At 41.7% G+C, this 12,500-nt stretch overlaps 1 protein-coding gene and 1 long non-coding RNA gene across 2 annotated transcripts in view; one reads left to right on the top strand and one right to left on the bottom strand.

The window, feature by feature from the left end:
• Positions 1-5,507, bottom strand: part of LOC118765768 — a 13,838-nt gene extending 8,331 nt beyond the window's left edge. Inside the window, exons 1-2 of the long non-coding RNA XR_005001640.1 lie at positions 5,398-5,507; positions 795-798 (exon numbers count right to left, since the gene is read on the bottom strand). This is a non-coding gene — a long non-coding RNA (uncharacterized LOC118765768). The remainder of the gene's footprint in view (positions 1-794; positions 799-5,397) is intronic.
• Positions 1-10,243, top strand: part of LOC115218427 (signal peptidase complex subunit 3) — a 20,424-nt gene extending 10,181 nt beyond the window's left edge. Inside the window, exons 2-5 of the mRNA XM_029788236.2 lie at positions 4,690-4,763; positions 5,041-5,117; positions 6,248-6,363; positions 10,050-10,243. Of these exons, the coding sequence (XP_029644096.1) occupies positions 4,690-4,763; positions 5,041-5,117; positions 6,248-6,363; positions 10,050-10,179 (397 nt within the window). The 3' untranslated portion in view covers positions 10,180-10,243. The remainder of the gene's footprint in view (positions 1-4,689; positions 4,764-5,040; positions 5,118-6,247; positions 6,364-10,049) is intronic.
• The last annotated feature ends 2,257 nt before the right edge of the window (positions 10,244-12,500 follow it).

The raw sequence follows: 12,500 nt of genomic DNA, 5'->3' as shown, positions 1-12,500 counted from the left end.
CCCGCGGAAGACTGGACCGAAGCCGGCTGCCCTGAGGACAGCTGCCAGGTACCGATGGTCGACCCTATCGAAGGCTTTACTCTGATCCAAGTTGATCAAAGCCCCACCCTCGCCAGCGTCGTTACCCAGCCTCTCTATGATGTAGCGCATGAGATGGAGGTTGTCGTGTATCGACCTGGTCGGCACGGCGCATGTCTGCGTCTTGCCGACCAGCTTGTCCACGACAAGCGCCAATCTCTTAGCTAGCACCTTGGCCAAAATCTTCAACTCTGCATTGAGCAGAGTGATGGGCCGGAAATTCCCTATAACGTCCCCCTTGTTTGGGTCCTTCTTTAGCAAAGCCACCACCCCTCGACAGACAAAAGCAGGAATTCTCCCGTTTTGCTGCCAGTTGCAGTAGACGTTTGCCAACAGGTCCGCAAACAAGTCTGGCATTGAAAAGTAAAGCTCGTAGGGCAGACCATCCAAACCTGGCGATCTACCTCTCGTGCAACTCTTCATCGCTTCCTGTACTTCCCAGGCAGATATCGGTCCTTCGCAGCACTCTGCCTCGCTGTCCGAGAGTTGCGGTAGGCCGTCCAGGTACACACCGAAGTCTGCACCGTTGTCCGTTTCACCGCTCGTCCCAAACAGTTGAGCAAAGTGCCGCTGAAGCACCGTACACATTTGCTTCGGTTCGGTAACCTCGCGCCCGTTCTGGTCCACCAAAGACCGAAAGGTTGCTCTGTTGCCTCGCTTTGCCTCCGCCACGCGGGCCCATCGAGCGGCTCTAGTCCCCTCCCCGCTTAGCGAACGTGCCTTAGCTCTGACAATGCAACCTTCGTGTTTGGCGTCGAAGTGTTGGTCGAGGGCCAACCTTGCCGCCAACACGTCGGTTGCGATGCCAGTGTCAAGAGCCTCGTCTAGTTTAACTAAATCCTGCTCTCTCTTCCTACGTTCAATAGCTAGAGTCTTACTATACCTAATCGACTCTACTCTAATTGCTCTCTTGAGGGCAAACCACCAGTTGTTGTTGATGATTGCCCCCGTGAGCGCCCGCTTAACTAGTAAACTAATCCGGTCTCTGTAAGCTTTGCACGCCGTTAACGACGCGTTCAGCTTCCAGTAGCCGGGTCCCTGTCTATGTAGCCTATCTAAGTCGACCGTACAGATCACTAATTTGTGGTCTGTATATTCGACTAGGTGGAATTGTGGACACCCTACGCTGTCCTTATCCGCTGGCCTACAAAACACTCTATCTAAGTACGATCTAGACGACCCGATGCGGTTTGTCCAGTCCACATTGGCACATTCGGGTTGTCTAGTCGAAACCTGTCGGCCAGCTGAAAGCGGCCGTGTAGGTTGGCGAGGCTCTTGCACCCTCCCCCTCTCCTATCAGACGCTCCCCTGCCCACCCGATCGAAACGTTCGTCTAAGACAGCGTTCCAACTAGCACTAGAGTGCGTGACGTTCCCAGGAAAACTTCCAGACGTTTGAAATAATCCGACTGCCCTGCTCCTGTCGGAGCGTAGGCAGCCAGCAGTCTGAAAGCACCGCCGTCACTACCGTCCACGTCGAGGACCACCAACTTACCTTCCGGATCCAAGAAGACTGTCCTTATTTTCAGGTCCAGGCCCTTCCGAAACAACACCGCAGTACCACCACCGCCCGCGCTCCGGCCGACACGGAGATAGAAATATCTCGTATCCGCCGAAAAGGGCTGCGAGTTCCTGTGGGTCGGAGAGCCTGGTTTCACTGATGGCTGCTACATCCACATCATGAAACCTCAGGTCGTTTAACAGGTGACCCTGTTTCCAAGGTGACCCGAGGCCTCTCACATTCAAGCAACCGATTCTAAGATTTGCCATGTTTCAAAAGTTAGGGGAAAAAAAAAGGAGAAAAAAGGCTCTACTTACTGTTGTTGGTGGTGGGGGTGGCTCCCTTGTGCTTTTGCACGGGTGCTTCAATAATATTTTTATAATGTTTCTTAGAGAAACTTTTCCCTAACGATCCCACATCGTTAGGGAATATATGTTTAATTTCATTGTATGCTGTATTGTTTATTTTTATTGTGAGAATGTGTGCTGGTGGTGTGTTGTGTGTAGGTATTATGAAATCTGTAATGTTTGTGCTTGTTTTGTTTTTCAAATACTCAACCAGTTCCTGGTTTCTTGTATTCACTGCTGTAATCGTGTCTGTAATTGTGTCTGTGTTTGTTTGTGTCTGTGGCAGTGGCAGTAGTGGTGTCGAAAGTGTTGTTGTTGTTGTTGTTGTGAATGTGTGTTGTTGTTGATGTTGTTGTTGATGTTGGAAGTACTATTTGTTCGTGCTTCCCCTGTAAATCTTTGTTTTTTCCTCCTTTTCTTTTTTGGAGGCACTATGTTCCATTCTCCTTTGTTGGAATCAGAGCTCGCACAATCCGAGATCTCTTCATCCGGCAAAGGAATGGTTGAGGGGTCTGCTTCAGTAGCAGGACGAAAAGTTTTTGGTTCCGCGGTATCGGTGGTGCCGCTGCTCCTGTTACTGTTGATGTCGCTGCTGTCGACCTTCGAGGTACTGGTGTCGGTGTTGGTTTGGTGGTGGTTGTCGGTGTTGGTTTGGTGGTGGTTGTTGTTGTTGGAGGTGGTGTTGTTCATCTTGGTGCTGGTGTTGGTGATGGTGTTGGTGGTGTGGCAGCCTTTGGTGTTTCTTGCTGTTTTTGTTGTTTCTGTTGTTGTTGCTTGTGTTGTTGTTGTTGTTGTTGTTGTTGCTGCTGCCTCTTGCTGAAAGCCTCCATCCTCTTTTTGTGAATGGGACAGTCCCTCTTTAAGTGGCTTTCGCTGCTGCAGAGGAAACATTTTGGCTTTCGCCCCTCCACAGCAACGTTTAGCCTGGTGCCGTCCGGCAAACTTACGAAATCAGGGACTTTACTTATATTCTCTTGCTGAATTTGCGCAAGAAGCAGCACTCCCATCCCCAACCAGTTTTTCGCCCTCACTCTCCTGACATCTAGAATGGTGGTAGTGTCCTCTATATCATAGAGGACAGCTGCCACCAGCCATGACATATCTAGCTCAGGGGGGGCGAGGTCGATTTTTATTTTTGTTACTCTTCGCCCGAGGTGGGTCGGAACTAGTAACAAATTCTCAGTTTGCAAGGGCGAAATGGCGTTCGCCCTTGCAAGCTCCTCTGTTGGGAAGCGAACCTCCACGGTTCCAAAACGCTTCCCCTTGGTTACGTAGCTCTTTTGGGCCCAAATGGGCTTTAGAGCTATCTCCAACTGTTGGGGTGTGGCATTTATCATTCTTTTTAGTTTTCTGTCGGAAACTTTGTATATTATTGTTTTCTTGTTGGTGCTTTCAATCACCTCTTGTGGAGTATTGAGGAAGATGCCATTGCCATCCTTCCTCAACAACTCCTTCGCTCTTTTCACATCTTCTAGAGTTATTTTAACTTCCTCCGAAATTTGCTTTGCAGCAGAAGCAAAATTGTTGGAAGTTTTTTCTTTTTTCTCCGTGTCAATGTTTGTAATGATTTTTGTAATTGTTTTTTCTTCCTCCTCCTTCCGTACCAAAGCATTGGGTGAAGGCAGAGGGGGAAAATCGAGAATTACGTCTAACGCGACGTCCTGGCTTGCATTCTCCTTTTGAACCGAGCGCGTGCTCTCCGGTTCGGAAGGAGGAGCTCTGTTGCCTTTTACGGCCTGAAATGGGTTGTTCGTAACCCGTGACGTTATTTTTTTTTGTTCTTGTGGAGGGGGTGTTGTAAGAAGGAGGGAAGAGCCAGCAGCTCGTTTCAATGCCATTTTGTAATGTGTGTGTGCAAAAAATGTCAATTTCAAATGGATAAACAGTAATTTCACCCCGAATGGGGCAAAATTTCGCCCAACCGACGAGCTCCGCAAGAAGCCGGTCGGTTTGGCTACAAAAATATTAAAAAATATCAAAACTTATCAATAGATTTCCAATGAAATTGGTACCAAATTCACGGAGCTGATTCACGTACGTCCATCGGCGTCGGAAGGAATAATAATAATAATAATGATAATCTTTCTACTAAAAGCACAAGGCCTGGAATTTGTGGGGAGGGGACTAGTCGATTACATCGACCCCAGTGTTTCACTGGTGCTTAAGTTATCAACCCCAAAAGTATGAAAGGCAAAGTCAACCTTGGCAGAATTTGAACTCAGAACGTAGTGGCAGATGAATACTGAAATAAGGTATTTGTGGAAACTACTACTACTATTACTACATAGAGTTGAACAAATGAAGGAGCTAGGATGCAGGTACTGGAAATAGCAGCCAAGTCCCCCTCAAATTACACTCTACTGGTTTAAAAAGGAAGAACATCTGAGATAATAAAGTCGTAGATATACAGTAAGATGGGATGGTCATGACTGGAACTCCTGGGGTCAACAACAAAATCATGAAGGAAGGTAGTAGAAGTGAATAACAGACTTCCTTGTCAAAAATCTCAAAATCCAAAAAGGAATCCAAACTGACTGTTGTCATTCTTTCAACACCATCAGGTATTTTCACCATTTAAATGGCAAACTGAACTTGTTTCTAGGTTTATTATTAAATCCTACAGCAACTCCCTCCATCACCATCACCAGCCAGTCTTTGAGACCCTAAAAAGGGGTCAGCTGTATTGTCCTTCCACTCCTGATTAAGTCTTTATTTAAATGTTTGTATTAAATAATTTTCTAAATGATTTTTTTTTATTCAACAGCAAGAATTTACACGATTACCAAGCGGAACGAGAGAGAAGCGATCTTGGATATTTTGTCTTTGACCTCTATTCAGATATCCTTTTTTATTCACATTGTTCCCATTTTTATCTCCCTTCTTTTCCTTTATAAGGGGACAATTTGTCCAAACTGTTCATATTATCCCCTTTTCTTGAAAAGATAATATCATTACTTTTTATACTCCCAGTTTGTTCCCTTTTTTACCTTGTTGATGTTCACCAAATCCCTGATTCCTCATTAATTAAAAGATATCATAAATAATTGTTTTGAAGATAACAAAGATGGTTATAGTTATAAAAGTAATTAATATATATTTCCTTAACAATCCTAACATATTTCTAGATTATTTAATTGGAATGTGAAGCTTCTGTTTCTTTATCTCACAGCAGAATATGAAACGGCAGATCATGTAAGAACATTTTAAATGTTATTCTCATCTTTCTTAAAGTCAGTTCTTCCTTTTATTTCTAAATTAGATATTTCGAAATATCATTTTTCATCTTTAGATATGAAACATTTTCTTTGTTCAAATTCTGCTGAGTTTGATGTCATTCAACCTCGCAGGATCAATAAATACCAGTTTAATACTGAGACCAGTCTAATCAGCTATAGCCACCCACTACATTTGAGGCCTTTTGCCTCTAACAGCTCAATATAGATATCTACTCTCTCTCTCTCTTTCTTAGGACTTTGTCAGTCAGAGTAGTTAATAACTATCTGGTTGAATGAGAGTTTGGGGTGTTGACTAAAGTTGTTGCTAAGCTCTAGATTTGTTCTGATTAGTTGACAGAGAATTAAAGACATTGTAAACATGACCATTCCATCTTCTTTTCGACAATAGTGTATCCAGGACCACATCCTTTTAAGACATTAGGGTGTAATTTGAGGTTGACTTGGCTGCTATTTCTAGCAGGTCAAGTGACGACCACTTAGAAGCATCATGATGTCATTGTGAGTAATTGTTATTGTTTAATAATGAGAGATACTTTTTCTGTCTTTGACTCTGCCACATCTCTTGTGTTTATGGAATTTATACCGACCCCTTTTCTGGAGATGAAGCTGGGCCATTACCTCGAAGATAGCAAGCTCCTGTCTTCTTCTTTCCTAATTACTAAAACCTTAGTCTTTACTAAGTTTACTGATTCTAGGTTTAGCTGTCATACCTGAATTTTCCTCTCCAATTCTCTGATAGATTCAGCAATGAAAATCAGATCATCAGCAGACAAGAGTTCCAGTCCTAAACTCTTCTGTGATGGTCTGTAGGACTTTGATAAATTAAAGAGGTTTAATGACGGAACCTTGATGGACTTCTATCATCATATTAAATTCACTCTGACATCATTGTTGATTCTCATTTTCCTGCATCTTTGTACTCAGCTTGGATGGCCCTTACAAGCCATTTGTCTGCATAGCTTAAATGTGATTAATTATTAGATTAATTATTTTTATATCATGTTACTGTCTCCCTTACTCCTCTCGTCAACCAATTTTCCATGACTGAAACATTACTAAATCTTTAATTATTGGAATTTATTCCAGAAATTCAATCAAGTCATCATTTGGGACAAAATTATTCGACGTGGAGAAAATGCATTATTGGATTATAGAAGTATGAACACGAAATACCATTTTTGGGATCTTGGAAATGGTTTACGGTTAGTATGTTGTCTTTTATTATATTGTGCCAAGGGTTGACGGCTTAAGAATTTCAGATTTCAAAAATGATAGAAATTATTGCAGCAGTCTGATTTGGCATGGTTTTCTATGGCTGGATACCCTTTCTAATGCCAACTACTCTGAGAGTATAATGGTTACTTTTACTTGCCACCGGCACAGGTGCCATTTGTGTGACACCAGTATCTGCCATAACTGCGATTTTTCTCAGCTTGATGGGTCTTCTTCTTACACACAACATAATGCCAAAGGCGTCGGTCATTGCCTTTGTGAGACCCAACACATGAAAAGAATTCATCCACTTTGCTTCCATGAGGCCCAACACTTGAAAGATGCTCTCTTTATGTGCTACCGGCACAGGTATGAGTTACGTGACACTAGCATCAGCCATGACTATGATTATATAAATATATATTGGATTGGCAAGAAAGTAATTTCGGTTTTTTAGTGTGAAATGAAAGTAACTTTTTTTCAGACAAAGAATAAACTTTAATCAATTATATTTTTTCCATTTTGTTTGATGACCTTTTGCCGTCTTTCTAGCAACCTCATGATTCCGCACTCGCAATTTCAGTTCATCATTATTGAAAGTTTTACCATTCAAAGAATTTTTCAAACTTCAAAATAAATGGTAACCTGATGGTGCAAGGTCAGGGCTATATGGTGGATGTGACATCATTTCCCAACCAAGCTCCAATAATTTTTCACCAGTCAGCAAAGACGTGTGTGGTCTAGCGTTGTCATGGTGGAACAGGATTCCTTTAGGATTTGCCAATTCTGGCCATGTTTGATTGCTTCCTCCTCCTTCATTAGTTGTTGACAGCAAACATTACTGAATTTATTTTCTAAGCTTAAAAACGGCTTTTATTTGACCATGTCTTATTGCAAATCATTTTCATAAATAAAGCATCCGTGATGTATGGTAAACATCGCCAAATTGTTTTCGTACTGTACTGTATTTTTACTGTACTGTATTAAAAAATAAAAATTACTTGTTTGTAAGTTTAAAATAGATTTATATTAACCATGTATTATCGAAATGCATTCATAAAGTACAGAACTGGGAATGGTTATTATTGGTTTAGCCTAGAGACAAGTTAATTCGACTTAAGTCGTTTTTCGGTTGTGTCTCCTGGAACCAATTAACAACATAGGGTGAGTTATGCCAGTATATATAAATAAATAAATATATATTTATTTATTCCTAGCCTTAGTGGCCTATAAGTGTTAGAGGAGGTGATGCTGTATAATTTAATGTATTTAGTATGTAGAACATTCTTAGTATATACCCCCCCTCCGCCACCAGCTGTAATGCTGCTATTCATAATCCATGTTTTACTGGACTTTGCCAAAGCTTTTGACTCGGTAAACCACCGCCTATTACTTGTCAAGCTTCAAGCATATAGTTTCCATCCGGATATTGTACGATGGGTTGGTGCCTTCCTCTCAGATCGCTCCTTCCAAGTCCAAGTTAATGGTTCGCGGTCCGACGTCTCCAGTGCGAGCAGTGGCGTGCCTCAAGGTTCAGTGCTTGGGCCCTTGTTGTTCTTAGTCTTCATAAATGACTTGCCCGACGACCTCACGCAACACACCCTTCTATTTGCCGACGATATCAAACTGGTCGCTCCTCGCGGTAATATAGAGGATCTTCGTCGATGCCTCCACCAAATTTGGAAGTGGTCTAACGATTGGGACCTGTGTCTGAACGTGTCAAAGTGCTGTCATCTGCCAGTCGACTCTACTCCTGCAACTCAACTTGATTTCGAGCCGGGTCGTCTGCTGCTGGAGAGGACCGATCAGGTAAAGGACCTAGGTATCTTGGTGGATTCCTCCTTTTCGCCTTTGGCCCAGTGCGTCCATGCTGCCAACAAAGCACGCGGAATTCTGTTCTTGATTCGACGGTCATTCGGAATGCTCACAGCAGCCATATTCCTACCACTCTATGTCACGCTGGTGAGACCCATATTGGAGTATGGGATTCAAGCCTCTTCTCCTTATCTCCTCAAAGACATACAGCATCTCGAAAGAGTCCAGAAGCAGGCTACCCGCATGGTTCATGGTCTCAAAAATTTGTCCTACGAAGAAAGGCTGAGGACGCTCGACCTTTATTCTCTTGAAAAACGCCGCCGCCGTAGTGATCTCATTCTCGCCCACAACATCATAAGCGGAAAGTGTAACCTCTCGAAAGAGCTGTTCTTCACTCCTGCTCCAGAGCGTCGGCTGTGGGGTCATTCCGAAAAGCTCTACCTACGACGATTTCATCTCAATCGAAGGAGAGGAGCTTTCTCCGTCCGGGTTGCGGATCCGTGGAACAAGCTGCCAGACGAGATGGTGAAGATGCCGACGACCGCTTTGTTCAAAGCCTCCCTGGACCTCAAGTGGCCTGAACTCTTTACATGAACACCACCCTGTACTTAACTCCATGTCCCCCTACATGGCCTTGCTATTTGCTTTTGAGCTAAATTAACTAACTAACTAACTAACTAACTATGTCATTGCATTCCCTCTGGATAGCATCCGCCACATCATCGTCTAACACTCGTTTTCTAAGCTGGCATTGATTGTTCGGTTGTTTTCTTGTTCTAAAGTGAACGGAATGTTTTGTTGAGGAAACCTGATAAGACTGAAACATGTCTTTTGTATTCTGTTGGCTTAAAAGATCGGATCTGTTGCAAATTCGCATTGTCAATATTGACTTAAAATGTTTGCTTAGTAGATTCCGATGGAATTATGTCCCTTGTTTTAAGACTTTCTGTTTTTAAAACACCATCAGCGGGTTCTGTTGAATTGCAACAGTTAACCTAGGCGACGCTCTGCTGTGCTTATATTTGTCAGGTACAGCACTTCTCCTCACTCCTTTTGTAGCCGTTGTTACTCACCTATTTCACAGACGACGCAGATTGTTGGAATTAACAGAGCGAGCAATGCCTTGCGACGTTTAGTGATGTCTCTGAGTAACGTCCTCCATTCCAATTACATTTGGCTCTCTGATATAAATACCAGTCATGTCCTGAAGTCATCGAATCAATCTTCCACAGTGATCCAATTTTAGGAATTAGTTCCCCAGACAGATGAGATTCGTTGAATGTTTCCAGAGAGATGTTACGCTATTTCAGTTACCTGCCTTTTGTGTTCTATCCCTGCTGTGGTCTTCTTCACTTTGCAGCCGTCCATGGTAGTTAAAGGAAAGTTCTCAGTCACGTGATCAATGTATTTCATTGACTGTCCTCCCCCAGCCCTAAATTTCTGACTTTGTGCCTCCGTCAGAAATCATTTGTTTCATAAAGAACTACAAATTGGTAAATATTTGTATTGGCACCAGATAGATTTAGCTCTTTACCTATCAACAGTTCTTTGAGATGAAACTGTTAGAAGTGTAATTTATATTTCATTGAAATCAATTAAACAGTTTTATTGAAGAAGCATTTATTGAGTAGCACAAATGATGGAAAGAGTGAATGCCTTCCAGACATTTTCAAAATTAATTAAGTTAAAACTGTCTTTTGTTATAAATATAAGAAAGAAAGAGTTTAACAAAATGATTTTTCCACAAATACTTTAGCTGAATTCCTCTGTAAGAATTTAATTTTTTATTAATTGATGTTATAAAATATTTTCTTGTATTAATATTTGACTTTTCGTTTGCTTCCTTCTAAAAACTACACAGTGGTAACAAAAACGTGACCTTGTCATTGTCGTGGAATGTAATACCAAACGCTGGAACTTTACCCAAAGTTTGTGCAGATGGAAAATATAACTTTGCCTTCCCAGATCATTACACTTCTTTTCGACCGTAAACAATTTCATTTCTCATTTAATTGATATTATTTAAGTTAATAAAATATTTTGTTTTCAAAAAAATTTGTCATCGAATAAATTGTCTTTTTTCTATTTTCTATTTAATAAATTGGGTTTGATGAAATTTGTTTTATATAAGTTTTTAGGGGGTTGGCTAAGTCAGCTTGTTGCCATTTGTTCTGGTCTCCTGTCCTCTCCTTTGTAAAGGTTTGGCATCCAACCTTCAGCCCTTCTAGCCATGTCTTTCCTAGTCGCTTCTGGCAGACTCCTATACTCTTTTTACTCTTTTACTTGTTTCAGTCATTTGACTGCGGCCATGCTGGAGCACCACCTTTGGTCGAGCAAATTGACCCCCAGGACTTATTCTTTGTAAGTCTAGTACTTATTCTATCGGTCCCTTTTGCCAAACCGTTAAGTTACGGGGACGCAAACACACACACACACACACATATATATATATACATATATACGACGGGCTTCTTTCAGTTTCCGTCTGCCAAATCCACTCACAAGGCTTTGGTTGGCTTGAGGCTATAGTAGAAGACACTTGCCCAAGGTGCCATGCAGTGGGACTGAACCTGGAACCATGTGGTTGGTAAGCAAGCTACTTACCACACAGCCACTCCTGTGCCTATCTTGATAATTCTTCACAATTTCCCCTCCAATGTGATTCTTTATCGTTCATACCTCTCACACCAGTCTTTTCATTTCATCTGCTCTCTGCTTTGTCGTTCATGCTTGTTAACCTAACATAACCAGTGGAATACAAAGAATGAAAATAATTGTGACCAGGCTTCAGATTAGGTTGTGACTTAACAATCCTGTGTTACGGAGCCATAACGTGGTGTGGTGCTAGCTGCAATGTAGTTTGCTTTTCAAAACAGGAGATGGTCATGGCTGGAAAAGTGTTCGATCAGGGTTGACCTAGGAGTAACCCTTTGGCATTTAAACCGGCCATATCCGGCCCCAAATATTCTGTTTTATATTCAAACTGACCAAAACCAATCTTTCACACTCACCCTCTCATGTCATTGTGAAAATAAACAATCACATTATTGAAATTTCAAAGCTTTGTGACAATGGGCAATTAATTGAAAACAATGTGAATCAATAAGAATTGCAGTTGGAAAGTAATCTGAATGTTAAAGGCTTCAACAACAACAACAAACATGTTCTGCCCTGATCTAAGTCCACCTTGTTCATCACTATACTCTTTTGTTTCACACATACATAACCATGTGCCAATCTTTATTCCCCGAATTTCCACCTTCTGGAATTTGCTCTTTGCTTACAATAATTCAAACTCTACAAAGTTGCTTGACTTGCTAGAAAAAGCAGCCAAATCTGTTTGGTTTGTGGACTTCCTTTTGTTCATAAAAAGAGAACATATCCTGCCTTGGGAATTGGAACTACAAGCTGGAAGATATGAAAAGAGAAACAACCTGAGGAAACATTTTCATTTTTATTTACAGGAGGGGCTCAGTGATCATGGTCTTTGCAGGACCCACCCCTCACCCCTAACTAGTGAGATTGATGCTATTAATTTTGCTTTTGAATGTTTGTAAGTTAAGAATTGTGGGAGGGAATTCTGGAGAGAAAAGGTTGAGTGGAGCAGAGACAAGCAGGATGGAAATACCTGAGAAGAGATGATATAAGCTGAGTCAACAACAAAGAACAGAGGCCATTTCAGTAATAATAGTAGTGGAAAAGAGAGGAGAGGGAGCAGAGTTAGAGGCCAGAGGTTGGAGCATAGGTGTGAGAGGGGCTTTCCAGTCAGTTTGCTATCCCTTTTCTGGATGAGGTTTAGGATGTCTGTAAATGCGCTACAAAAGCAATGTAAAGACATTCACAGACTTTGGTGGCCTTCAGGCATTTTATTTCTTCGCTCTCCCTGCCTTTCCTGTTTTTGTATCTCAGAATAGGAAATGGTAAGTTACATTGTATCAGTTACATGACATTTCAAGATTTATGTATATACATATATATGTATATATATATATATATATATATATATATCATCATCATCATCATCGTTTAGCGTCCGCTTTCCATGCTAGCATGGGTTGGATGGTTCAACTGGGGTCTGGGAAGCCAGAAGGCTGCACCAGGCCCAGTCTGATCTGGCAATGTTTCTATGGCTGGATGCCCTTCCTAATGCCAACCACTCCATGAGTGTAGTGGGTGCTTTTTACGTGCCACCGGCACGAGTGTCACCATACATATATATGTATATATATGTATATACATATATATGTATATACATATATATGTATGTATGTATATATATACATATATATGTATGTATGTATATATATAACGG

Source organism: Octopus sinensis, linkage group LG13, assembly GCF_006345805.1.
Source record: "Octopus sinensis linkage group LG13, ASM634580v1, whole genome shotgun sequence".
Taxonomy (NCBI): Eukaryota; Metazoa; Mollusca; class Cephalopoda; order Octopoda; family Octopodidae; genus Octopus; species Octopus sinensis.
This window is presented reverse-complemented; position numbering and strand designations above follow the sequence as displayed.